The sequence below is a fragment of the Pongo abelii genome, chromosome 4 (assembly GCF_028885655.2).
Source record: "Pongo abelii isolate AG06213 chromosome 4, NHGRI_mPonAbe1-v2.0_pri, whole genome shotgun sequence".
Taxonomy (NCBI): Eukaryota; Metazoa; Chordata; class Mammalia; order Primates; family Hominidae; genus Pongo; species Pongo abelii.
In genome coordinates, this window is record NC_071989.2 from 75784072 (window position 1) to 75810108 (window position 26037).

The 26037-nt window shown below is 42.5% G+C and overlaps 1 protein-coding gene across 9 annotated transcripts in view; it reads left to right on the plus strand.

Annotated features, from left to right (window-relative positions):
- Positions 1–6539: 6539 nt before the first annotated feature.
- Positions 6540–26037, plus strand: part of MAST4 (microtubule associated serine/threonine kinase family member 4) — a 569328-nt gene continuing 549830 nt past the window's right edge. For 7 of the 9 annotated variants that reach the window (XM_054556424.2, XM_054556425.2, XM_054556427.2 and 4 more), the window contains exon 1: positions 6549–7233. In XM_054556424.2, the coding sequence (XP_054412399.2) occupies positions 6871–7233 (363 nt within the window). In that variant the 5' untranslated portion in view covers positions 6549–6870. Of the gene's footprint in view, positions 7234–26037 lie in introns of all 9 variants that reach the window. The other 2 variants (XM_024247058.3, XM_024247059.3) reach the window with 2 other exon arrangements.

Sequence of the window (26037 nt, forward strand, 5' to 3'; positions counted from 1 at the left end):
AAGATAGGAAAAAAAATTATTTTCCTTGTGTAAGGAGAAAGGAGGAAGGGAGGAATGGGGTCACTGAGGGCTGAAGTGGTAGTTCTCAATCTTGGCTACAATCAGCATTACCGAGGGACTTTTGCATTTTAATTATTTATTTTAAACTAATTTTAGACTTTAGAAAAGTTGTAAAAAAAAAAAACAAACAAAACCGAAGGAGTTCCCTAGTACCCTTTACCCTGCTTCTCCTAGTAACATAATTATAATAACAATATAATTATCAAGAACAGGCAATTAGCATTGGTACAATATTATTTAGTAAACTACGGATTTTTCACCATTTTTTTTCCTCATGTACTTTTTTTTTTATTCCAGGATCTTACCCAAGATCCCAAACTGTATTTAGGTGTTACTTTTTAGTTCCTGAAATGGTTCATCACACTTTAATTATCTTTCACAACCCTGATACTTCTGAAGAGTAAGAATAGTCATTCTGTACGATGCCCCTCAATTTGGGTTGGCTGTGTTTTCTCATGATTGAAGTTATGCATTTTTGTCAAGAATACCACAAAGGTGAGGTTGTGCATTATAGCAAGGGGCTCAGGATGTTGATATGTATTAATAGTGATGTTTCTATGGTTAAGTTGCTGTTTCCTAAGGTTTTCATTGTAAAGTGACTATCTTTGTACCGGTAAGTATGTTAGGGGAAGGATTTTAAGTCTATGCAAATCCTTTTCTTCTCAGACTTTTGCCCACAAATTTTGATGTACATTTTTGGGTCCTGTCAACCCAAAACAATGATTGCTGTGGTGTTCTAATGGTGGTTCTCTATCTCCCTCTTTTCTATGTTTATTAATTGGACTTCTATTGTGAGGAAGAGCTGTCTCTGCTCCTCTGCTTACTTTTAAATTTATTTCATTATTTATTTATATGAGTGTGGACTCATGGATATTTATTTTAGTCTATGACTTAAAACCCAATGCTATCATTATTTGTTATTATAATTTGAATTTATTATTCAAACTGCTCCAGCTTTGGCCATTGAGAGCTCCCTTAGACTGGCATCTGCTTTCTTTCAGTAAGATCCCATCTTTTGTTGAGCATTTCCTTAATTTGTGCACCATGAATTATTCAAGGCTTATCTTGTATTTTACCTGCTTCAGCCCTAAAATCAACCACTTCCCACCTGGGGAAGTCGTTAAATCCTAGTGTCCATACCCCAGTCCAAGCCAACCAAATCAGAAGAGCTTAGGGGTGGGACCCAGGTGTAGGTAGTTTTAAAAGTTCCACAGGTGATTCTAATGTGCAGCTGAGTTTAAAAATCACTGGACTAGAGTGGTACTCTGCTAACGTTAATGTGTCTATGAAGCCCCTGGGAATCTTATTAAGACTGATTGAGTAGGTCTGGGGCAGGGACCAAGAGTCTGCATTTCTAACAAGCTCCCACATCTGCTCATTGGCAGATTGCACACTAAGAAAAAAGGGGCTAGAAGATAGTATTTCTTCAAGTACCAAAAGCCTTAAAAAGTATTCACAGGGTTGCAAAGTGGCTTGTGGCTGCAGAGAAACTCACTATTTGCTAGCTAACTATTCAGCATTATTTTATTTTCTAATTAGTTGGCATTAGTGGTAGAAAGAACTACTTGCCATATAGCATAGATAGTCAAGGAGATTGCTCTAAGAATTGAAAATAGAAAATGACTCAGAAAGCAAACCTCCTTAATGAATAAAAGCTAGTAAATGTATTTGCCTGTCTTCTATTTCCTCAACAGGCAAAGAGTACTGAATACATCTTTTGGAAAAATGAAAAGTGATAAAAGAACATTTCATGCTGAAAGCATAGCAAGAAAATCCCAGATGTGAGTATCCATTTTGGAAAGACAAATGCAAAAGATTGGAGTCTTCTGTGGGAAATAGGTCACCATTTTGTATTTTGTTTAAACAGAATCCTCAAGGGAACATCATCCTCAGTTCTTTTTGTGTATTAGCTCAGATTTTCCAGCTGTTTTTAGAGCATGCATATTCCTGTCCAGCTGCTAAGCTGTCTTTGTCTCCTCAAGGTTGTTGGTCTCTAGGAGAATAAGAAACAGGTCCAAAGAGACACAAGGTGCAGTCAAGATCATTCCAACCACCTTCTTTCTATAGAGCCAGGCACATTTGTCCCATAAAATGTCTCTTTGATCTCCAAATTAGGCTCATCTTCAGTAATACTCAAGGCTCAGAATACTCGATACTTCTTTGGGGTAGTCCTTTAAAAATACAGATTCCCAGATCTTTGGGTGGGGCCAGGAAGTCAGCATCTCCCACTCCCCTGGTCATCTGATGCAAGTGTTCCACATATAACACATTCAGAAACTTTGATCAGGGAGATCAGATCAGCAGCATACTCCTCTTTGGTCCATCACAGGCTTGTTTTAATTCACTAACTTAGCTTACTTTCCCATCCTTCTCAACACCTAGGTCAGAGAACCCAACAGCGGCAATTCACATTATTCCTCTTCCTCCGCTGTTCTTTTTGACCATCATTTAAAAATTCTTTGACTTATCTTCTGGAGCTTTGTATAGTAACACTCGTTCCTTTCCTTAGATACAAACAAAAGCTTGAGAGGCTCCAGGGGCTATTCCTCCTGGCTGGATGATCAGAAACTTCCATGGTCTGTATCATGCTACATCCTCGGGTATAAATCAGAAACCCCAATCTAGTGCACCTCAACAGCCACCTTTTGATAGATGCTTACTTTGTCTTGAAATTTTACTTTATTAGTCATAGGGGAGTAGGCAAATCCATCATTAATAATGATAATAAAAATAGTCTACCAAAGTTGGATAATATAATCATCTTCATAATTCAAAGATAATCTGATATTTAGGATTTTTAGTGCATTAAATAGAAACATATTTACTTGTGATTTTGCAAAAATGTTCGTCTGAGTTCATGATGTTCTAATTTCATCTATGTAAGAAAGAAGGACAACTGACCTTCCTCCCAACCTAATGTTTGGGAGAAAGGTCATGACACTGGGAGTAGACTTAAGGGTATGGTGACTTTGCTGGAACATCGTTCATCTGGCAGAGACAGCTTGACATTCACAATAGGCCCCACCTACACAGCAGAGACTGGCAGAGACAACAGAGACTTCCAGAGGAAATGTCTCCCATCACTTCTGAGAAAAACATAGAAACCGGAGGGGGGCATTCAATCACAAAACACAATGAATACTTACTGGATTCCCAGGGGTGCTGTCCTTGAATCAAATACTTTGGGAGCATGTCTCACAGAACACATGGAAACTGATTACCTTGGAGTACGCTGACCTTGTTTCTCCTCGCCTTAGGCTAGTCTGGTTCTGTCATGTGACACTACATTATTGGCTTTTCAGGAGTTGTGATGATGTTGTTTTTATTTTTCCAGCTCCTGCCTATGGTGACACTGCAGAGAAAAAGCTGTGCTTTCACACTCACCTCTGGTCCCACAGTCTCCAACACTAGACACATTTATAAAAAGGTCTCTTGGAGGGGGCACATTCCTGACCACTGAGGAAAATATTTATTATTTAATTAACAAGATAGGAAAGTTGAACTTCAGGATTTAGATAAATCAAAACTGATTTTGGTCCAGTGGTTTGGCCATACCCCAGGAAATTTATCCATGGGTTTAACTAGGATACTTTTGGGGAACTATCCTGACTCTCTAGTCATGTTCTATTTATAGTTATCCTTTGAGTTGGCCCAGTTCTGGTCTGGATACTCTTAGCCTGAACTACAGTTTATTTCCCTCGCAGGTGGGTGTGGAGATGAACAAGTACACTTTTAAACTGCAAGTTTTGAAGTAGAGTTTGAAATCTATTTAGTGGACTACAACTAGCATCTTTATTTTTAATAAAATATAAATTTCAGGGTGCATTGCTTAAAGGATGGGTAAGTATTGTCTCATGACATTTTATTTGTATTTGTACATATGCATATGTGTCATGAGTTCCAGTGTGAAATATATTTCTTATTTGAGGTTCAGGTTTAAAAAGTTCAAGAAATACTGATCTAGTAATTGACTTTGATCTGTAGAGGTTAAGAGCACAAATGCTCGGACCAAATGTTCAAATCTGAATCCTGAGTCCATCATTTGCTAGCTGTGTGACTTTAGCTGAATTACTTAACTTCTCTGTCATAGTTTTCACATATTTCACAAATATGATATGAGAATAGTAATAGTAGCTACCTCATGGGCTGATATGAGAATTGAGTACATTAACATTTTGAAGTGCTTAAAATCCTGCCTGGCACAGAGTAAGTGCCTTAAAAATGTTTGTGGGAAAAACAAATATATTCCTCAAGTATTTTCTTTTACATATTGAATCAATACAGCAAAGTTTCTTCCCTATTGATATTTATAATATGGTATATACATATATATTTGAAAAAGCTGTCTGTTTTGAGTGGCATTGTATTAATACTAGAATGCCTAGGAAAGAGAGCCTTGGAATCAGATTGCTGGGTTCCAAACCACAGCTCCACTGCTTACTTGCTGTGTGACCTTTGCAGATCCTCAGTTTCTTAATCAATAAAGTGGGACTAATAGAATCTGTTTCACAAGGTTGTTGCCAGGATTAAATGAGACCATCCAGAGAAGACGCAGAAGACTCAGGCGATAATAACTATTGTCATTCTTGCTGTCAGTTATTCAGACCATGACCTTGCTCCTTATTTCCCTATGTACTGAAAAGCAACTCCTCCTCTTCTTTTATGTGCATGGCTGAAATTGTCATTTCAGTTCAGCTCTGGTGAATCAACCATGTAGGGGCTCAGATAAAGACCAGAACTCCTAAATAGGAAAGTAATTGTGAGGCCCGGGTTAAATTCGGACTGCCCCACTGTGCTCTCTCTTTAGCCTTGCTCTCACAACTTAGCTGCCACTAGACTTGACCTTTTGCCTCAGCAGGTCTTCATATCCCTGTGAATAATTCAGAAGCGTCACAATGAAAGCCTGACAACTGGAGTCCATTTTGCAGTATGGCTGTCTGAAGCAAGATAGACACATCGTATTTCCTTCCCCTTCATCTTGAGGGGAGGAAACTGATCAGGACAAAGGTTGCTGTCCAATATGATGAAGCCCTCTGTGTGATGTATCACTTGTAAATACCATGATAGCATGAAAGGCTCATTAGCTGAAGGGGCTTTCAATTAGGGTCCTCCAGTTCTTAAGGACCTTTGGCAAGGCTGCTCTGACAAAGAGAAATCTAAGATGCTCAAGGACCTGCTACTGTTTTTCTGTAACTCTTTCCTCTTCTCCCTCGCACATTTTTCCTGTATCACTTATCACAGCTTCTAAAATGGATAAGGGAGCTATATTATGCAGTATCAATCTCTCGCTTGACCATAAGCTGCTCAAGGGCAGGGGACCTGACTTATTAATCTTTGTATCCCCTGCACCTGGCACACATCTCAATCAACGTACATAGAACTGAGGCGGTTGAATTTATATCTCAGGTCACTGTGCCAGAGCTCAGAATGGGACTAGAGCTGAAGGCAAGAGAGGAATCATTTATTTCCCACTGCTGAGCTGAGTGCTGGCTTCCAAGGAAATTCCAGTCACCGGACAGGCAGCATCCTCCAGCCCCAGGGAAGGCCTTAAGGGTATTCTATTGGTACCTTTAGTGAAAGTTCTTTCTCCTAGTTCTTAGAGGTAAGGAAAATGAAGCAACCTGTCCTGTATCCTGTTGGTTTACAACCCAGGGCTAGGAGAATGTACATTGGAAAGTGAATCCTTTTCATCCTCTGCTTAGCTGATCATCCCGAGACAGACAATTGAGTAGGACCACAGAGCTTGGTCCTAATTAAATACAAGGACATACTTTGTTATCTTCCTCCCTATCAAAAGGTTCAAGTCTCAGACTTAACTTTTTAGTTTACAAACAGAAATAAAGACAGGAAATAGTCTTTTAAAAATGCTACGTGTATCCAAGCCTGGCACTTTGCTGATGCATTATATATATTTGCTCTAAGCCTGCCAAGACCAGTAGTAATGTAGCCATTTACAGTTGAGGAAACTGAGGCCCAAAGAGCTTAAACGGAAAAGCAGAGATTAGAGGTCACCCCCCTTTGGGTCCGCTCACTATACCACGAAGTTTCTGCCCTTTTCCTCCAACACGCTGGTGAGTCCGTGTGCGTGGGTGACTGTGTGTGTGTGGTTCCTTTTTTCCCTATAGAGCCCTCCTTCTTCTGGTCCGTCTTCTTGATTCCACTTTTTGGAGACAAGGCCCAGTTCTTCTCCAAGGTCTCACCATCCGCTCGCCGTCTCCCTCTGACGTCCCAAGGACGGTCAGCCACTCCCCCGCTAAGTTCGGAGTCTCAGCCCTTGGCTCCGATTCTGGGCTCCGCCCCCACCCTCCGGGGACCTCCGCCTGGTCCCTGTCCCCCGCGCCCAGGCGCTCCAGCGGGACCACGGCCCGCGCCTGGGCCCCGCCTCCCCTACCTGAGGCCCGCATGGCCGGGGGCGTCGCAGCCTCCGCCCACCAGCGCGCCTGCCCTGCCATTGGCTCTGCGGGCTGCCCGTCTCCTCGCTCCGTCCCGGAGGCAGGTTTTGCAAGGAGAAGCCGCAGTCCCGGCGGCTCGGGTGCAGCGCGGGAGCACAGTGGAGCGCAGATCGCGGACCCGAGCGGGCATGTCCCCGCGCGCGGGAGCCTCCGTTTGCCGCCGGGCCCGGGCGGCTGTGAACTTAGCAGCGGGCTCCTGCGGCCCCGTCACTGCCATGTAGTCGCCGGCGGGGCTCCCTGCAACCCGGGAGCGGCAGTGCCAGTGAGCCTGAGCCCAGGAGCCCGCGTCTTCCCCGGGAGGCGCTGAGTGCGCGCCGCTCCCCCGCCGCTCGGGAGGCACTTTGGGCCAGACAGGGAAATGGGGGAGAAAGTTTCGGAGGCGCCAGAGCCGGTGCCCCGCGGCTGCAGTGGCCACGGCAGCCGGACTCCAGCCTCTGCGCTGGTCGCCGCGTCCTCTGCGGGTGCTTCCTCGGCCGAGTCCTCCTCGGGCTCAGAAACTCTGTCGGAGGAAGGGGAGCCCGGCGGCTTCTCCAGAGAGCAGCAGCAGCCGCCGCCGCCGCCGTCGGGAGGCGCCCTGGGCGCCCGGCCGCCCGCCGCGTGGGCTCCGGCAATCGTGCTGCTCGAGCGCGGAGTCCTTGCGCTGCCGCCGCCGCCCCCCGGAGGAGCTGTGCCGCCCGCGCCCCGGGGCAGCAGCGCGTCCCAGGAGGAGCAGGACGAGGAGGTGGGCCTTTCCCCAGCTTGCCCACTCTGGGTTTCGGCAGCCGGGCGACCCCAGCTTCCCATCCTGCGCACAGGCAGTGGGCAGGAGAGCTCTGTGGCCTGGAGATAGGGAGGGACCACAAGCCCTCTGCCCCGAGCACGGGACAACGATAGTTAGGAGCCCCCCTATGGGTTATTGACTTCCCTGTGGTTGTTACCCCCGTGTGTATGTCTTCGTGTGCTGCCTGATGGTGTGTTTTTAAAATGTCAGAGAAGCAAACTCCTTCGTGTCTGTATCTGACTTGGTCGATCTGTGAGTGGATGCAATCTGGACGTCTGGCGTGTCCCCACAACTCAGCTCTGATTCTCCAAAGTGGGCGTTGTTTCCCACCGATGCGCTTGGGCCGAGGGGCAGGGAGTTGAGGGGGAGAAATGGTGCCTTGGGAGTAGGAGGCAGGGGTGGGCTGGGGGGCAGCGGTAGCCGCGGAGTTGCCCGCGGGGGTTTCAGTGGCGCCAGCCCCCTAGGATCGCCCGCGGGTGGTTTTGGCGCGTCCCCGCAGCGTCGGTCCTCTGGGAGAAGAGGACTCCCCGCGCTCCCTCGGTGGCGCGGGCGTGCGCGCCTGCAGCTCCCGTTCAGACTTGTTTCCAGCGTGTCCAGATGAACGCTTGTCACCAAACCGAGTACGGATCGTTTTACCTTTTGCGGGGCGGAGCAGGGTGGGGGATCTGTATCTGCCCAGTTTCCTGGAAGGATGTTCCTCCAGAACTTGTGGGTCGCTTCCTGACACACTGAGCATAGGACTCTGGTGTCCTCCTGGCTGCTCTGTCCGGCTTATTTTCTGCTTTTGGAGGACAGTTAAAGAAGTGTACAATTCTTCACGTCTCAGAGCCAGACTCAGTTTAAAAAAAAAAAGAAAGATTGTTTGCTTTGGACGTTTCTTGTGGGGAAGTCATCTTGATCAGGCAGGGCCACAAATAAAACATCAGCTTAACATAGACTTATTGTGAAATTAATTCCTGAGTGCCAGTGTTGTATTTTCCTCATCTTGGATGGGGTTAACTTTAGTAAATAATTGCTTTTGTCCCTTAGAGTAAGCAATCAGAGGCCCCCAGCCTGGAAGCAAAAACTGGATGTGGCACAACGTTGAGAGGAGGCGAGTCCTAGCCTGGCAAAGATGCAACAAGCCTTAGCTGCTTAGCTGGTTCTTGGCCAAGCCACTTGCAGTAACCATGACCCATTCCCTAATTCCCCTAAGCCCCCATTGCAAGGATCCTGGATAAGTGTCTGGAGGCCTGCTTTCTAAAACTGCCTCTGCTCCTGAGTAGTAAGACCTTGGGTATATCATTTCACTCCTCTGAGGTTCAGTTCTATAATCTGTAAAAGGAGGAGCTTCAAGGTAAAGTTCATTTTCACTCTCATACTCCTGTTTCGAATCAGGAATTTCAGATGAATCCATAGCTCCAAATCGATCCTAGTGGCGGGATGTCAGGAGTTTGCCGAGTGCCTCACCCACCGCAGAGCTACATCCTAGCAGAGATGATCAAACCCTGTACTGCCCCAGCGTTCCTCGCTGATTACATCTCCCTTTCAAGGTGCGGGGCATGTGCCACGTGTTTGCCTCTTAACTTCTGCCTCCACTTCTGGAGATGAGCACACTGGCACTGGGAAGCTGGGGGTGTACCCTAACTTAATGATTCACCAATAGATCCTAATTTAGTATTGCCGCTGGTGGAGAGTAGTTAGTTGCTTTATGTTCTCTATTTAGCTAGGAGGGTGCTCCATGGTAAGTGACATGGTCTTGCAGGTGGCGGGGAGGGATGTTGTTGGGGAACTTCTGATCCCCATTCTGTCGCTGATTTATTGCCTGGCCTCAGGGTGACAGTGCTTTGCTTTGTTGGAAGTGGATATAATGATAACTTATTTCACAGGCAGTGCAGTGAGAACTGGTTGATTGATTGAAACACATTTTGGAAAGTGGAATGATTAAATAACATGGGTCACTATTTGTGAAATCTCAGAATTGCGTGTAAACTGATACAGTATTGCAATTTGTTATGTAACTTAACCTGTGGCATGGGATGCTGGAAATTGCCCAGGAGCAAAATCTTGACTTGCTCTGAGAATTTTAAAGTGAAACGAAAACCAAACCGTGTAGTTTTGAGGAATGATAGTCTTTGTGAAAGGGGTTGAAGTCCAGTGTGCATTTTCTGATTCTTACACTGGTGATGGTATGGGGCAGGCGACTCTTCACCTTCACTGTTTGTGGGGTTGTGGGCCTCTTTAAGGAGCAAATGAAAACTCTTTTGCCCCTCTCCTCAAAAAGCACACCAGAGGATTCGGGAATGCCGGGTGATAAGCACTCAGTTTAGTGGAAAGACGTGGGTTTGATTTCTAGCTCTGCCACCTTGACCAGTTGTGGGATTGTGGACCATTCAACTTCTGCAAATCTCAGCTTTCCTACCTTTAATGGGAATAATAGCAATAGAGTTAGGCATTTTACACATGCTATCTGATTTAATCCTAGCACAGTAGCTAACATATAGCATCAAATGCCAAGTAAGTGTAAGTAAATATTAATTTTTTAAGGTCACTTTTGATGACATTTTGCAAAATAGGAATACAAAGTTGGGTTGTCCTGTTATTTTATTGCTGCATAACTTATATGCTACGTACTGTCAGAATTGGAGGCTATGTCTGCTTAGCTTATACTCATAAAACGGGAATAAACTGGGAAACAGTTTTTATTTGTCTCCAGTTATTTTGTGACAAGGCTATGTGAGTGTAATGTTATATTGTAGAAAGGCACTGAGTATAAAGCATTAAAAGACTTGTGTGCAACTCAAAAAATGGAAAGAGGTTCATTTAAAATTGTTATGTCTAGCTTGGGAAATTGATTATTTCTAAAGGGGTGTGTGTGTGTGTGTGTGTGTGTGTGTGTGTGTGTTTACAGTAACTTACTGTATCAAATTTTGAAGAGCAGCAAAATTCAAGTTTCTAGTATATTACAGCAGTGCTAATTTCTTTGGCAACCTTGTTAAACCTGTTTTGAATGTATTTAGTAATGTCAACAGAGTTTGACCTGTTTTTTACTTTATCTTACTGTCAATAATTATATAAACTTACAAAGTTTCACACACTTCAGTCTGTCCTTTAAGCTTTTGGTGTCTTAAAAACAGTAGTTTAATGTGACGGTAATGGTAGTTTTTATGTCAAACACATGACAGCTAGACATACAGCATGACTTTTGTTTAAGGAAACTTTATCTGACTTCTGCTCTTTCCCCAAACCTTTGAATTTGGGGTCCGTGTGTGTTGAGGAGGTAGCACACTTCATTTCTGGGAGTTAACACTGTCTAGATTGAAGGACTGTTCGCCTGATAACATCTCTGAGATTTGCCTTTAGGCATTCTGCCTTGTGCTTTTCCAAAACACCCTGTGATGACTTTAAGAAAGTACTTGGGTGCTGTTTGGTAACTGTCTCAGCAAACTGGCCCAGGGCAGGAATTTTGTCTTTGTATGCCTAGCACGGTACAGTTAATATATTAGTAGGGGCTCAGTAAATATATGCTGAATGAGTGAGAAAAAATGGCATCTATGAAAATAGTTGCACATTTGATTGAAGGGTGCCTGTGTGTATTCATTTATTTTGTCTTTTGTGAATTATGATATGCAAACCTCTAGATCTCTTATCAAGAGAAACATTGTGGATCACAGTGAGAAACGTACAATTTTTCCAGGTAAATTTTGAACAAAGTCAAATCACTGAGGTTCCATTCAGAATGCTTTTGAAGAGACTTGTATATTAACTGTTACTGACTCCTTTTCACTGTGTTTATTAGAACTTGAAATGTGCAGGGATCCTTAGAATGGCAGAAAAGGGCTTAGTAATTAAAAGGATTTCCAACTCAACAAGAGACAACCCATGTATACTCTGCTACACTAAGGGACTTATTTTGTTGATATAAGTTAGGAAATGGTTTCTCTTATTAACAGTAGGCTTACAGTGATAGGATGACTTTAAATTGTTCTATTAAGTGGTATATGAGCATGACGACTGCTTTTAATATTTTGGATGTGTGTATGGAGTGGGGGGTTTCCCACGTGGTACTAATGCAGTAGATGAGTTTCTGGTGTTTGTTGGTTAAGACATTAATAGCAAAAAGCAAGCAAGAATTCAGCAAAGCTTTTCATTGAATTTATATTTTATTAATCACAGAAGCTACATAATTCTAAAAGAGAAGTAGTGCATAAATCTTGGCATATTTATTATTTAGTCTACTTTTGGACTCTACCAAATTCAGTAAGAGCTACAAGATCAGAAAATCAGTCAACCAAAATGTATTGAGTCTGACTCTGAGACATTGTCCTGGGTGCAGAGATGGTTTTGACCCCGGGAAGCTTCAACTCTAGTTGGGGAGATAGTCACTAAATACATGATTATGAATTCATAGGTTTCAAAAAGTGGCAAATGGGGAACAGGCTGTGAGGCAGCATGTGGCTGCACTTGTAACTCACTGAGTCTGGTGTTAAGGACTGAGTCACTGAGGAAGTGATCTGTGAGCTGAGACCCCCAGGATGAGCAGGAGTTAGGTGAGGGAGGGACAGGTGTCATCCAGGTAGCAGGAGGCCTTGAAGCAGGAGAGAGCATGGGTCCATGGTTCTGAGAGGATTCTGAGTTGTTAGGTGTGGAGGAGAGAAGAGCATGACATCTCATGACATTTGATAGAGAAGCAGCAGCTGGGTCATACAGAGCTGTCTGGACTTTATTCTAAAGGCAATGGGAGCCATTGAAGGATTTGAAGCAAGGAAGTGACATGATCAGATTTGTATTTTGGGAGGGTCAGGAAGTATGAAGCCCACCTGCTGGGAACTGTTGGTATAGCCTGATTGTTCCAGAGTTGGAATTGATAACCTGAGAAGATGTTCCTTTAGTAAATTGTGTGGGGGTGAGATGGGATTGTCCCTAGTAGCTTAGGTACTCCAGGTATATACATATACCTATGAAATACATACATATGAAATACATATGAAATACAATATGAAAATACATACATATGAAATACTTTTGATCTGTTGAAGAGAACATCTTAGTGTTAATGCTACTTTTCACTGCTGTACCATTGTAACTCTAGTATTGAAGGAAAAACTTTATTGCCATGACGGGAGAGTGAGGAGAGGGCCTTGTGAATGCTCATTTCCAGAGTAAATTTCAGGGACAGAGTTACCTGGGGTGAGCATGAGGGGAGATGGTCTGAGGTTGTGCCTCTCTGTTACAGGAAGTGTGGTGTTTGGGTACTAACACGCATTACCAGAGTCTTTCTTGGATTTTCCTAAAGAGGAAAGGGTGAATACCAAAGAACGAAGGCTTTTACCCTTTCCACCTCTGGTCTGAGGTACTCCAGGGAATGTCAAATACTTAACATTTTGCCAGTGTTTTAGAGCCTGTAACAAAGGCTATCCACTCAGACCTAGTGGATACAGTGCAGGAATCCAGGTGGATTTTTTTTTTTCTAGTTTGGCTTTGTAAGGAAGGGCATGGAAGTGGGGTATAAAGCTGATAAACTGGAAAAAGAATCCTCGTAGGACGTGTCCCACAGTGAGAAGGGTCCATGACCTGGTGGCTTGGCCTTAGGGAAAGCTGAGTGGGGGCTAGGGGGTGTGCATCTTAGAAGAGATGATTGTATGTTTTAGATGAAAACCATCCTGTGTGTTTTCTGATTATGTTCTTACATTCTATAGTGTTGCCAGAAAGGGCTTGCGTTCTTTTCCTTCATCCGTTTGGAACTAGCAGCCAGTGTTTCCCTGCTCTGAGGTCAGAGTCCGTAGTGACTAAGGGGACAGACTTTGGCTAGGTTCTTATTGCTGAGGCTGTTTCCTCACCTGTAAAATGGGCATGTAGTTTTTATTCCTGAGGGTCATTATGAGGATTAATGAGATGTTTTATGTAGAGTACCCAGCATGGTGCGTGGTGCATCGTAAGCACTCCATAATGGTATTTGCTACTATTACTGAGTGTGGAAAAGCTGGTTTATGCGGAGTATTGGTACCGTCAGCAACATAGGCAGGTACATAATAAGCAAGAAACCTACAAGTCCCTTCCCTGATGGATTATGCTTCTAGCATATTTTGTTGGTAGTCCTGGTAGGCTCTTTCATTCATGAGTAGGTAGATATGTAACAGTTATCCCTTTTAATTTCATGGGCAGAGCATTCCTTATGAGGTACTAAGAGCAAAGCTTTATGGTACATGATTCATTAACACTTCTATTAAGACACCGTTTCTCTTTTGCTTATGGAACCTGTTCTTAGTGATCATTATTAAATAATATCCTGCAAGACTTTATGAACATGTAAATTACTAGCTGCACCCAGAGATTTAGTCAGAAGGCAGTGTGTCAGCGGTGTGCTGGGGCTAGTGACATGACTGTGTACTTCATTTCAGCTTCCTAGAATAATGATTTGGGGGATGAGAAGGAGTAGGAAGGAAATCAGGTGATTATCTGGAAGTCAACCTTGATTCATATAAGCATGAAAGATGGGGCAAGGCATGGTATGCAGCCATCCCAACTTCTCAGAGGGGAAATCTGTTAGGAATGCAATAGAACTTTCAAAAATACAAGAACTCCTGTATGCAGATTACCCAACACAAATTCTGTTTTGTCCCCTTGGAACAGTATAAACATTTTGGTTTTTAAGACAAAAATGCAAATAACCTAGTAGCCGTTTTGATATAACTCAAGCTGGTGCAGTGATTGCAGTTCACTTCTGTTCCAAACAACTAGTGTTCTGCTCTGTGCACTTGTTCAGGCTGACATTTACACAACTTTGCATCATTTAATTCGGAGGATCTTGTTCTCTTTTATGTGTCCAGTATTTTGTCTGGCTTCTTATTTGATGATGTTATTTTAGGTTAAAGTATACCAAAATACAAAATTAAGCAGAAGTTGGTTTCACCAACAGCTGCTGCGCATTTGTGTTTCTCCCTTTCTTCACCCTTCTCTCATCGCCCTCTCACCTGGTTCAGAATTCCTACGAGGGATTGGATAATAGTCACCTGTGCTTCCAGGGTTTGGAAAGAAAGCTATGCCCTAAATGTAAAATGCTGGTTCAGGACTGTGGTCCTTGGTACAGACACATACTCTGAAGTCACATCTAAGTTTATGGAACTTGTGTGAAATTCCTGGTGGCTATTCCAACCTCCCTTAATGAAAAGCAGTCACTGCTTATTTAATGATTTGAATTCATAACTAGACACGTGTCTGTGAGACAGCTTATAAATTTGTATCCTAGGCCTGTACTCTTGCCAGCCCATCAATTCCCCTCTCAGACACAGTCGATATAATTTTGATTATGATACTTACCTCCACTGAACCTTTCAGTCCAAATGCTTTGTAATGATACTGGGGAAGGGGGAATGATGGTAGGTGGGAGGGAAGATGGAATACTGACAAATCGAACTTCTTTTCTTAACTAATTTTATAGGCTATCATGTGGAAAATGAAAATTTAATTTTAATGTTCTTAGTTTGTGCTTTTGCGGTGTTTTCAGTGGGCAGCAAGATCACAAGTGCACGCAATTTAGTGTGGGTAGATGACTGTCTGTTAAACTCACGTCAGATGTGGGTCTTTTGGCCTCTGCCTTAGAACTTGGCTAGCTCCTTTTTTTAATAAGCTGAGAAGTTAGGTGTGTTCCTTTCTGGCTGGTGATTTTGTGCCTCTTTGTGTTTGTCTAACAAAAATAATCTCAGGCTTCCTTCTTAACATTTTTGTTTTCAGGCATTTCTTCATACAGAGATAGATGTATCTGCTGCAATGCAGGAAGGGCCTCAGGGCCTCATCAGTGATAGGGAAACTAAGTCAAATTGGGTTAAAGTTGGAGGTTAAACTATTATGTCGGTGTACACAGTCACTGAGACTGACGTTCACAAAATCCTCACATTTGAAATTACTTCTTAGGGCAGTCATAGCCAGTGAAATTGCATTATGGTATTGAAATGGATTGAAGTTGTGATGAAATCTATTTTGTGTATAAAAGTTCAACGACTAATTTCACAAATTAGTTTATGAAATAAATTAGTTCCCTATAAGCATATCTAGCTCCTACACAAGACAAACTCACAAAATTTGCTTTTTACTCACATACTTTTAGCTGGAGTGGCTTGATTGAAATAACCTGAGCCCTCATCTAGGCTTCATTTTAAGAGTGGCTCTGAGGATACTTAGATGCAGCCAAGAAGAGGAGAGGAGGATTGCTCTAGAGGAAAACTCAGCCCCAGAGAAAGAAATACAGAAAGGTTTTACTTCAAGAGGAGAGTTTCAGACATCCTAAATGAGCAGAATATATGCCTGCAAAACCCAAGAGAATGTTGACTTTCCTGTCCTCATGGCTCTTAGCAGACTAGTAAGTAGAAGCGCCCTGTTAAGTCTGTGCAACCTGAGTTTGAAAATTGAGGGTGCCTGAGGAGAGTGAATGAGAGGAAAATTACTTGTCAAGTAAGACTGTCCCTTTGCCTTACATTTTGGTACTTTACTGTTCAAAATACTACATTGGTAAATTTTAATTCACATACTTTTTTCTTTCCTTGGAATTACTTGGTTATTTGTTCTACAGTCATTGACCAAGTTTCCCTAATTGGATACCCTGGTTTATTGTTGCTTGGGGAGTGGGACAGTCCCCAAAGAGCCTGTAAGACCCCTGAGGGTCAGCTTTAATCCACGGTGATTGTTGGGTTCTCGCCACAATGCAGATTCCCTTTTCGGAGGACAAGGGATTAACGGGAAATTACAACTTTGAACTCTCTTGATTTTTCTCCTTAGAAACCTCAATATCATTTTTGTTTTCAATTTCCACTTTTGACATTAAAACATTTGTACCTAGAGAAGGCTTAGCCTAAGTGTGTGAGCAGCCTGAGGGCAACCGTTTTAGAATTATCAGGTAAGACTTGTTGGGAAGAGTTATGCTAGTAGAGTAACAACAATGACAATTTTGTAACCTGCTAAAATCATACCGTTTTATATTCTTTTAAAGTTATTTCTGAATCACCAGTTTCTGTGTATCAGATTACCTGTCATTCCTTGTTTTTATTCTTGCTTCTTTTTTTCTTCTTCTCTATCTATAGTTTTATCATCAGACCTTTAAAAAGAACACAACAAATGCTTTAGCTAGAAGATGGCAGAAAAGCCTCTTGTTAAACAGAATGTTTGGGGGCAAAGCCTTTTTTAGTTACTGAATTTTATGATTCATAAAAGATTAATTTGAAAGTTCTTTTTGTTCTCACCTTGTTGCTTACCTCTTTTTCTAGAATGTCATGGTATGTTTTCTTGCCTTATTCTGTGCTGAACAAGCTATTTTTTTTTTTTTTTAAATAATTGGACATCTTATAGTGTTTTAGGGCTCTCTGGCCATCAATCGTCTTTGAAAGCTATTGAAGATGTGAAGGTAGAAAGTGAGTATAAAATTGTGCTGTTAACAAAAGTAGTTATCTTGATTTCTCTTTTCTCACTTTAAAAGCTGAAGTTAGCAAAATAAGTTCTGTTTTTGGAGGGTTGTGCTGCATTATCTTTGTTCCCGCATTGTGCCAGGTTTTGCGTATATGTTGTTAATATTTGTAGTACTTACAGTTTTCACAGCCTTTTCTCATATTGCCTATTTTCTATAAATTTCTCTTTGTAAATCTCTCCCACTAGTTTGTGAACCCCTCAGGTGGAAACCATGTCGTATCAACTCAAATCTTTCAACAGGGAGGGTGCATGGCATATGGTGGGTAATAATAATAATAATACATTACACAAAATTGCAGTTGAGACATAATGTGTAGCAAAGCAACATTCTGAGAGTGAATTTACTCATTTAAATTAAATATTAAATGAGTATATGAATTTACTCAGTTTTTACACAAGCCTTTTTGAAATTCAATTGATAATTAAATTGGTCTACACTACCATGTTACGGCTAAGTGACCCATTCAACCTCATACAAGTGAGGAGGAGAATAGTAGGGAGATACTGGGACAAGGGCAGGTTTGAGGAGATCATCAAGCCTCTTGGTCGTCTCTGCATCCCAGAGCCTAGCACAGAACCTTGCATGATATGGCACACAATGATCAATTGCTGAATAAATGAGGATGCCATTTAGGGGATAGGTCCCTCTGCACTTAGCATAAAGGTTTAGATTAAGTGTCTGTAGAACTTTTGTTAAGGTTAGTACTAAGACATAAAGCTGCTATAATCCTGGGTTTTAGGACACCAGTTAATGGGATAAGTGAGTTTCTACAAATGAAGGAGTTTGCCTGTAACCCAATTCTTATTTACCTGTTGGCTTTGGGGAGTTGTATTCTGCCAGGATAATTCTTGGTTACTCATTAAAATCATACTTGTAGCAGTTAAGGCATTTTTGGCCACATGTTAAAAGGAATTATTTTGATTTCTGATGAAGTATTGACAGCTAGCTTTAACATGTTAACAGTAATATTGGGCTGTACTCAGTTCTCAGGGTAATGCTGCTGTGAGTGGAAACGGATTGCAGGAATTTCATCAGTAGTGAAAGTATTGGCCTGGAAATTGGGGAATCTGAACTCCTGCCTTGGCTTCTTGCTAGGCAAGTTATTAGCATCTCTGATCCTCATCTGTGATGAAATCAGAGGTCCTTCTTAGCTATAGTTTTTAATTTGCCTCTTATTACAAAATATTACCTTTAAAACTTAGTTTTCATCACTCTATACTTTTTTAGGAACTGTTGATTGACATTTTCCTTTTGACAGACTTGATAATTGGTGTTTTCTGATTTGTCAATAGGCACCTATTCTTCCTGTCCCACCTAGCTTTATTAAAGTATAATGGACAAAAATGTATATATTTATGGTGTACAACACGATGTTCTGATATGTATACATTGTGAAATGAAATTATTAAATCAAGCAAATTATATCCATCACCTCACATGCTTGCCTTTTTTTTTTTTTTTTCTTTTTTTTGGAGACAGAGTCTCTGTTGCCCAGGCTGGAGTGCAGTGGCGCTGTCTTGGCTCACTGCAACCTCTGCCTCCCTGATCCAGGTGATTCTCATGCCTCAGCCTCCCGAGTAGCTGGGATTACAGGTGTGCCACCATGTCTGGCTAATTTTTGTATTTTTAATAGAGACAGGGTTTCACCATGTTGGCCAGGCTGGTCTCAAGCTCCTGACCTCAGGTGATCCACCTGCCTTGGTCTCCCAAAGTGCTGGGATTACAGGCATGAACCACTGTGCCCGGCCTTTTTTTTTTTTTTTGATGGCAAGAACATTAAGGTCTATGTATACATTCTTGACAGGATTCTCACAAGGATCCTTACTCATGAATTCTGCCTTTCAGATAATGCTTATATAGGAAAATACGGATGACTTATATGTTCTGCTTTAATTCTTTTACACTTATTTGGTATGTCTCTGTCAGTATCCCTAGCAAGTGTTGAGGGTACTGTCTCTCACCTCCCAATCCCTGCGGAGGAGTTTGACTCCAGAGGACATGGTCAGTTCTGTGTTTGTCTTGATGCTGGAGCACTCTGTTGTGTCATCTCACCCATTCAAATGCTCAGGTTTCTGTGTGGCTTTTGAAATACTTAGATTCTTTGAATAGTCATTCTGAGCATGGCACGTCAGTTTTAGAATAAGTCTTGTAATAGATGGCTGGTAGAAGCAGCAGGGGAAAGTGGGGGGCGGGGTGTGGAGAATGTGAGTCTTCTTCTCAGTACAGGGTAACTTTAGAACCTGTGAATTAGGATCTTAACTGTCTGACCTAGGACTGTCCTTTAGAAAATGCTGTGGTGTGGCTATCTGTTGCGTTGTTTTTGAAGTAATCTTAACACTAGAAGATATTGTTCTAGATGGAATCACAAAGGATGGTTTTTGGCGCCAGCCCTTGGAGACTGAGTGTAGAATTGGATCTTTCTCCCTTAGATTTTTTTTTTTTTTTTTTTTTTTTTCTCCTGTAAATCCTTGGATCAGTGGCAGAGTCTGCAGGCTCCAAACAGAAAGACTTGGGTTTGGATTTTTCCTGCTGCTTGGGATGATTTTCCTTGGGCTACATGTCACAAGTCTATCACTCCTGTGTCCTAGACCAACTACTTCTGATTTTAAAAAGTTAATCTTTTATTTAAAAAGGTTTGTAGGATCTCCGTTTCCCTAGGCAGCCAGGGCTTTTCTGTATGTTCTGGACATTAGCTGCCCAGCCCTTAAAGTGGACTGAAAGTTTATTTGCACAGTTAAAGTGAAATCTATCAAAACTTGTTTTGTACCAATGCGCTACTTTTTTTTTGTTTTTGAGACCGCCTGGCTCTGTTTCCCAGACTGAAGTGCAGTGGGACCATCTCAGCTCACTGCAGCCTCTGCCTCCCAGGATCAAGCCGTCCTCCCACCTTAGCTTCACAAGTACCTGGGGCTACAGGTGCGTACTACCACGGCCAGCTAATTTTTTTTTTTTTGAAATACTGGGTTTTGCCATGCTGCCCAGGCTGGTCTTGAACTCCTGGGCTCAAGTGATCCACCCACCCTAGCCTCCCAAAGTGCAGGGATTACAGGAGCAAGCCACCATGCCCAGCCTGGTGTTTTTTTTGTTTTGTTTTGTTTTGTTTTTTTTTAAAACAAAGGCAGACAGTTCTCAGTTCTGGACTGAGCTATTGGTGAGTCATTTCATAAGTTTGTTTGAAAGTCAGTTTGGAACTTGGAGTGTATAGTACCATGCACTTCACACCCAAAACTAATGGGTGTGAAGCCAACCAAAAGAAACCACCATCTTGGCATACATCTGTGCTTTAGTTTCCTTTAGCGCCACTACAAAGTACCACACGTTAGGTGACTTAAGCAACAGAAATTTATTGTCTCACAGTTCTGGTGGTTAGAAGTCCAAAATCAAGGTGTTGGCAGGGTATTATTAGGTTGGTGCAAAATTATTTGCAGTTTTTGCCATTAAAGGGCAAAAACTGCAATTACTTTTGCACCACCCTAATGGTAATTGGTTTTAAATCACCATTTAAAGGAACGATCTGTTCCATGCCTCCTTGTCAGCTTCTGGTAGCCTCAGGTGCTCCTTGGTTGCAGATGGCCACCTTCTTCCAGTGTTCTCACATTTTCTCTCTGTACATGTCTGTCTCTGTCCACATTTCTCCTTTTTATAAGGATACCAGTCATTTTGGATTAGGGCTTACCCTAGAGACCCAGCTTGATTACCTCTGTAATCCTTGTCTACCTCCACATAGTTTTAAATGGTGATTTGGTTTCTAGATCAGCCTACAAAAGCCTAATTAGTCCCAGGATGATAAAGTCCTAGGAATGGGGTAATACTGCTAGAAATGGTGAAGAAGAAAAGGTGAATTTTGAACCTGAAAAGCCAAAGGCTGTTTTACACCCTGTTTTCCCCAGAGAGGTTGAGTGATACCTGGCCGCGAGCATCGCCAGGGCCCTCCGCCTCTTTGAGCTGCTCCTTCCCCTTAGTGCAGTGCGGCCTCTAGCTTTTTGTTAGAACACGAGTTCCATTGGGGGTGCTGAAGGCAGGTCTGTCTTTGCTATAGTGTTGGGCAATACACCAGCTTCTGAGGTGGATGACTATGCACAGGTAATTCTCAACATCTGCACACCTGGAAGAGCAGGGCTCTACCCTCCTAGGTGTTCTGAGTGAGGGAACAGGTAAGCTGGAAGAAGGAACCCACACATTCAGCCTTCACTTCCAGCCACATTGTGGCCCTGGGGAGCCTCTTGAAGACATGGCCATGACCTTTCTTTGTCTTTAGGACATCTTCATTGGATGCCCAAGACTCCTTCACAAATGGGGGCAAATAATTTTAACACAAAGCTAAATGTCTCCTACTGCTTTTCAGCTCATTTCTAACAGGAGATGACAGTGAAGGCTCAGAATTTTAAGAGACAAAGTGGTCACTTCAGAAAATCCATCAGAATGCCTTTAAAAATAAACCAAGTGCTATTACTAGAAATAGTTACAGCCAAGGGCCCTTTGTCCATAACATTTTTTTTCTTTGTGTAACAGAATTTCTTTCTGCAACATGTTCTCATTTGCATGTTCTGTCTCCTGCTCACCAGCAGACTTTAAGACTTTAAATTCTCTCATGGTTTTTCTTTGAGTTTAAACTCAGATAGTGGGATAGCTCCTGCAGATGAGGCTTTAAATAATTGCTACATGTCCTTGTTCCAGCGGCGACCTTACACTCAAATGTGTGTTTTTAGCAGCCTCTTTGTTTTTGGAACTCAGACCCACAGAGTTTGTGGACGGATGTCTGCATCATTTCAATGTTTTTATTTATTATGCTGCAAGCTGCTGGTTTTCTCTCCTCTTCTCTGCTTCCTCTTTCTGTCCTCCTCTCATGAGAGGGTTAACGCTGCATTGTGGAGTTAGTGCAATTTGTTCTTCTAAGAGATGGCAAAGGCCCCATCAAAGTAGTCTATAGTCAAGTTCTAGCAATGAGAGTGATTCCTTCAGAGCCTTTCTTGATATCTCTTTAGGGATCTTCTGTGGTATTTAAAAGGAAGTTGAAATATGGGTTTTAAAAAATGATAAAGACAGTTTTACCAGTTGATTTCATAATGAGAGGTGTAAGCCATTGCTGGGATACATCGGAAGGTGCTCGCTTTGTACTCTTGAAAAACCTGTAATCAGATGGGCACTGTCTTGAATTTTAAAATACTGTTACCTGCAGTTTTTAGAAATTTATTTTGACATTTAAGGACATCTAAAGATGTATATTTAATTACTACTGCTGCTTTCTTTTCATTTGAATGAAAAGTGGTGGATTATATAACAATTGCCACTAAGACAAGTTTTCTTAAATCTGAGTGTCATGGATGTTCAAAATTTTGTTTCTAAATGTGTAATACAGATTAATAACTTAAACTCTTAGATCTTGGGCAGTCAGAATAATTTGAATTTTGAGGGGTAGCTTTAACAGCTTCCCACTTAGGATGTCCTAGAAAATGAGGGCTTGATTACAGCAGGGTTTTGTGTGTATGGCTTGTTTTAACCCAAATTCACAGGCTGGAGCTATATCTCTGGCAGTGTTTAAAGTACTTGGGAGGTGAGTGGGTTGAGCCAAATCAACTTCTGAGGTTTAGGCTCCTTTTTTGCAGTGTTTCTTTTTCTTTCCCTTGCCTGCTCACTTGAACTTCTGAAGGGCAGAAAAGGAGGAAATATTGTTAGAGTACTGGGTGGGTGAAATGTAGGGTCCTGGAGAGCAAGGGTGTTATCTTTGCACTGTTTCACGTAACGAGTGCTGGTGAAGACTCCCTTATTGGTGGTGAGGTTTGGGACTCCCCTGAGTACCCTGGCTGCTGCCAACTCGGCTTGCTCTGGGGGTAGAGCTGGTGTGAAACTGCCAGTTCTTTTTCTTTGTCAAGTCTACAGGTATTGACCCTTGCTACTTGCAAAGGGCTGTAGGAGTTGGTGGGTGGGGAGGGAAGGAAGATGCAAAAGAGCTAATAGATCTGGTCAGGGCCTAAAGCAGCCTGTAGTTGGGTTAGGAGACAGAGCACACACAGTGACTTGACCTGAATGTGCACAGTGCACTATCAAGTGAACAATGTGAGTTAAGCTGAAAGTGCCTACAGGGAGGGAACCAACCTGATGGATTTATCTGTAAGTGGATTTTCCATGTGCCTTGATGATTTTAAGCATTGGAAAGAAGAAAAGGAGGAGGTTGTATCAGATTTAAATTATTTGGCCTATCAGATATCTTTGCTATAAATAGTTACAGTCTTAAGAAAGTCTTCTGCTTTTCTCTTTAAAAGTCATATTTAGGAGGAATATAATTGACATGTTGTGTCTTACATATTTTATGGGTAATTTTGTGTCTAATTAAAAATTACTGAAACAACATACTATGAAGATTGTAATGTTTTCTCTATTACCAGCTTATTTATGGCTTTGTGTCTTATCAAGAGTACTGTTTTTTAAAAAAGATTTGTATCTTGCTAGGTAATTAAACAATGTTTACAATTAATATATTTATATTTAAATAGAGACAGGGTCTTGCTGTGTAGCCCAGGCATTCTTGAACTCCTGGCCTCAAGCAATCTTCCTGCCTTGGCCTCCCAAAGTGCTAGGATTACAGGTGTGAGCCAGTGTGCCCGACCCAATTAATACCATCTAAGTCATTGTCTAAGGAACTTTTCGTTTCTGTTTGTTGTGGGGCCAGACTTTGGGAAGAAAGTATGTTTGATAAGAATTTATCAGATAACCCTTTTTTTTTTTTTTTGTAATATCTCTTTGGGATAGCATTTTCTTCCCCTGCTTTGGGATGTCTGTTGGTTACTCATTACTTGAAATTTGCCAAATTTAGGGTGGTGATGATTTTGGCCCAATTAGAATTTCAAACACCACTTCTGTCTCCCCTAAAGTATAGTTGGAAAAACTTCCTCAAGGAGAAACTCTCAGCCCCTGAGTTCTTGGCAGGAATCATGGCCCCCATCACAGTGGCGCTCCCTACATGGGTGAGGTCTTGATGTCCTTGTGGCCAGGCTGCCCCAGGCCCCAGGAGCTTTCTGAGATCTGTGAGCTGTGTGGACTTGCTGTTTGGCTGTTCTCAGCAGCCGCAGAGTAACTGGTCTTATAAAGCAGAGCCTGTGATTTTATAAGGTAGTTTCTCCAGGCCTCAAACCTGTCAGGGTGGCTAATTCTTGGTGTTTGCAGGTAGAGAGGGAAGTTAACCTATTGAGGAAAAACCTAATCTGTTAAACAAAAACAAACAAAAACAAAAAAAATCTTCTGGATTTTATATGTCTCTGTCAGTATTCTATAAGCATAGGGGAAAAATTCCTTCCTCACAGGGTTAGTGGATGCCAGTCATGGTTTACTGGTATGGGGCCATCTGTGGCAGCGTGGCTGCTCCCAAAATCCATGCAAATTTATAAAGCAAGGCAGCCAAGGGGACTGGTGAAAATGAGTTTATAGCATGAATGGGGAACACTTAAAGGAGAAGGTGCTAAGTATAAACGTCTAAGCCAGGATGGAACAATTAGGGCAGTTCAGCTTTTATAATTAACATTAAACTCCCAAAGGAACTTCTCTTTCACCCTACTTACTTTTCCCTGGCCCAGCACATCTTATCCTTCACCTTTCCCTCAGGAAAAATAACTATGAAAGCAGTCTGTGAGGCCCCGCGTGGGTGTCTGGCCAGTTCCACTACTTCAAAGATTCTCTGTCTCAGTTATTTTTATTATAACCACAGTGTGTACTCTGGATTTTTGAAATTTGTAGCTACAACCATGCTATTAATCTTAACTTTAAAAACTAAATATTCATCTTCTCTACCTGGAGCTCACAGACAACCTAGCACATGCATGAAATGATAGAATAGAAGCTATTCCTGAAGACTTTAGTCTTGGGGTATGTGAAGCCAAGGAGTTTATTGGCCCTTATTGAATTGGTATTTGGAATCTCTAGAACTCTTTGAGTCTTGATGAGGGCCATGAGATCCCAATCTTGGATTAAGTTTTGAGAAGAATTCTATTGGAGATTTTCTGTGTTGCAGAAGAGAAGACCATTTAAGGGACTCTCAATTTTCTCATTCCCTGGAGAGTAAGTTCCCTCTTGTCATTTGAACTGGCAGATTTCTTTTGTGCCAAAAAGACATGGTACTTCCTACACCTCCCAACGTGATGGGGCTGCCAGGATGCAGGTTTGGGGAGAGCAGGGACCTCATGGGACACATGCAGGGAGAGATCTATAGTTCCTTCGTGTTGGAAGGTGGTGGGGTTCTCTTGCTGGAGATGTTTTTGTCTGTAGCAAAAGACAAGGCATCCTTTCTGATGCTTTGTTTGGGGGTGGGGCACATGTGGCAAAATAACCTTTTTTTGAGCTGTTAAATCTGGGTCTTTCACTTTGTGTCGTCTTTTTCTGGTATTTCACACAGGAACCAGGACCCTTGTAAGGCCTTGCCTTGGGGATATTTGCCTGGCAGGAAACTGAAGCAGTTTGAATTTGAGGCTCCTCTTAGTTGCTTTGTAAAAAGTTTAAACCTACAGAAGAGAGAATGCTGTGTGTCCTGGTGTGGAGGGTGGTTTGTTTGTTTTGAGGGAAGAGAGAGAAAGTGAGCAGATTTCCCTGGGCGAGGAAGGGAGTCAAGATTAGTGGGTCCTGGGTTACAGGGGTTGGGGCCCAGTAAACCTTTTGGTGGCAGCCTGAGGCAACAGAGGACACTGGCTACTTGGTGGGTCTGGGGAGGCTGGACTTTAGACACTGGGTTTCCTGCCTGGCAGAGGTTCAGGTGCCATAGAAGCACAGATATGCTGATTTTACCGGCCTGTGGGTGACCATGAGGATTTTGTCAGCAAGCACAACAGGCTAGAGGCCCTTTTCTTTCTGTGACATCCCAGGAGTAGCTCTGAGGGATCAGTTTCTACCATAGGCCTTGGAATCAGAATGAGTTTGATCTCAAGAGAAAAGTGGCCAGGCATGGTGGCTCACGCCTGTAATCCAAGCACTTTGGGAGGCTGAGGTGGGAGGATCATTTGAGGCCAGGAGTTCAAGACCAGCTGGGCAACATAGTAAGACCCAGTCTCCCTTAAAAAAAAAAAAAAAATTAGCTGAGTATGGTGGTGCATGCCTGTAGTCCCAGCTACTTGGAAGGTTGAGACAGAGGACTGAGCCCAGGAATTTGAGGCTGCAGTGGGCTGTGATAGCACCACTGCACTGCAATCTGGGCAACAGAGCGAGATCCTTGACTCAAAGAAAGTAAGTATGGAGATCCAGACAGACTGAAAAGGATCTCTTATCTCAAAGGTCATGTTTTTCCTTCTATCCCTCCCATTTGCCTGCCCTCAGCAAGGTAGTTGCTTCTTGCATTTGGGCAT